The 2403-nt window shown below is 39.0% G+C and overlaps 1 protein-coding gene across 1 annotated transcript; it reads right to left on the reverse strand.

The window, feature by feature from the left end:
• Window positions 1-1063: 1063 nt before the first annotated feature.
• Window positions 1064-2177, reverse strand: LOC144551942 (uncharacterized). Its single transcript, XM_078300049.1, has 2 exons — window positions 1406-2177; window positions 1064-1304 (listed from the first exon to the last, which is right to left on the reverse strand). The coding sequence occupies exons 1-2, from the start codon at window positions 2066-2068 to the stop codon at window positions 1290-1292; spliced, it is 678 nt and encodes a 225-aa protein (XP_078156175.1). The 5' UTR covers window positions 2069-2177; the 3' UTR covers window positions 1064-1289.
• Between the last annotated feature and the right edge of the window lie 226 nt (window positions 2178-2403).

Consider the following 2403-nt stretch of genomic DNA (forward strand, 5'->3'; position numbering starts at 1 on the left):
CACAGACCCTAATTGATTTGTCCTCCAAGCAAACATGGGACCACACAACAAGGCCCATTGTCGGCTGCAATTAGGATTCTCTATATTTAGACTATATATTAGAGACTGTGGGGCGAGTCACATTCAAATAGATTATGACAGGCGCAGGATTAATTATCCATCTATAGAAATAGATTATCGTTGATAGAAATGTTGGAGGTAACTTGCTACACCACTTACAATACCCTTCTTAGAGGATTAGAAGCTTAGAACTGTATGATAAAGTTTCTCCCGCATGATCATGAATTTAGATCCTTCCCGGTAACTGTAATAAAGAATCTTTTAGAATTATTGGATCTGCACCGTTCTTTTTAACTTGGCACAAATAACAAAGCCCAATAATACTGCTCCTGCGCAAGCTCGAATCTCAAAGCGGCTGAGAGTTAATCTTAAACCGTAAAGTAAAGGGAATCTTTTACCATATTGGAGAGGATACTTGTGCCATGATCATGATTCATGGGAGAAATTTTGGATAGATTTTTCTCATCTGTTGTGTTTACCAATGAGGTTATGGCATGTTGGTGGGTCTTCGCCGCAAATTGAGTTTGTTTTGTCACCTCTTCACCAAATGACAAATGCATTGCAAATCGTATCTTCAAACATTTGCTCGTAACTTCCCCCAATTTAATACCTCCATTTTTCGATCAATACAATTTTTTTTAAGGGTGGTGGGGAAGGGGCATAGAGACTAACGGCAATTAAGACAGTTAAGATTTCATTTTGTTTTTTTTATTTTGACGCGGAAGATACTTGACGTTGTCAAAATTATTAAATAAATGCATCGTACTTCATTTCCTACAATCACATCATTAATCAAGTAAATAAAGTCACGTTGGTGTTACTTTTTCACATTTTCATAGCTACAACTTGATACTGTTGCTATTATTTAAGTCCCCTAATAATTAATATAAGCAACCAAGCTGACACTGTCATATATTGTCCACTAGATAGATTCTTGCAATAGAAAATTAAGATCATTTAATTTCCCACTATATTTACCATGTGACCTAAAATAACCTCATGCTTTGGAGTTTGGACTAACATATTTTTAATTTCTCATTATTACCAGAATACATCATCACTTACATCTCTATACATTTACAAACAAAAATAGAAAAAGGAAGAAAAAAAAAAGGTGAAAAAGTAAAAAAACAAAAAGGTAAAAAACTACGGATGAAACCGAATTGAAGGTTTCCTCTATAATCCGTCTAATATTGGAGTTCACTTGTGCTGCTCTCTTTTCCGCATCACTACAAATCCTGCCCCTGTTCAAAAATTGAAACATTTATAAAAGGTTAGAAACAATTAAGTTAAACAAATAACATGGCAAGACACAAAAATATATCTTTCTGATTTCCGGACTTACAATTGATGTCTTGCAATAGAGAATTGCGTCATGAACCGCCGTATCTGCATTTCCATGACACCATTCAACGCTATTTAAACTCATCCTTCTGGAAGTAGAACCGGCAGCGGCTGCGGAAGTCGACTTCCTGGAAATCAACTGCATCTGCTTGACCTTCTTGTACAGTGGCAGGAGAAAACACATGTACCGCAAGAAAAGCTTCTTCGATGACTCGGTACAACTCCTCAAAAGAGGAGACTTTCTCTGCACCTTGCCAGTGCTTCTCCTGCCAGTTACAAATGGCGTGCTTTGAGCCGAGTAAAACAGAGGAGAAGAATCCACCGAAATGGGTCTCGGCACATCGGTTAGCGTGCACTGGTTTCTGTGAGAAAGGAACGATTTCGACGAGTCGGTCGATACAGATCTTTCAAAGGATGAAGTGGAAGATTCCATTTGAGATGTAGCGGCCATGCCATCTGAGAAGATTTGATCAGCAGGAGCAAAATCAAGGGAACTGGGCCACCTCATGGAGAAGACATGGGGATCCATTTCAATGAAAGAGGTTGCGTCGTGCGCGTTGAAAGAACAGCCAAGGCTGCTTGTGTTGTCTAGCTGGATGGTAGGAGAAGCTGTCCAGCCATAATTAGAGAAGCTGCTCTCATGGGGATTATGTGAGTTCTCCATATCAGAAAATCTGAATGAATGGGTTGAGATAAATAACCTAAAAGGACTTGAAATATTGTGTGTGTTTGATGAATGGGTGGTGTAGAGAAAGATCAAAGGTCGATGGGAAGGAGAAGAGAGGAGACAAGGGGAAGAAATAGTCGAGGGATGGATGCATGACGACAGACTCGTGTCCATCTTGGAACGGGTCCACTGGTGAAATAACCAGGTTATCCCTGGTTTAATATTTAATAAATATATTATTTAATGGGGTTAATTAAGCCGGGGCGGCTCAGTACTAACTGAAATATAATTCAGTTTGAGGAGTTGCCGGGACCTTTGTCGTTTCAAAGAAT

This window comes from Carex rostrata, chromosome 3 (assembly GCF_964058835.1).
Source record: "Carex rostrata chromosome 3, lpCarRost1.2, whole genome shotgun sequence".
NCBI lineage: Eukaryota > Viridiplantae > Streptophyta > Magnoliopsida > Poales > Cyperaceae > Carex > Carex rostrata.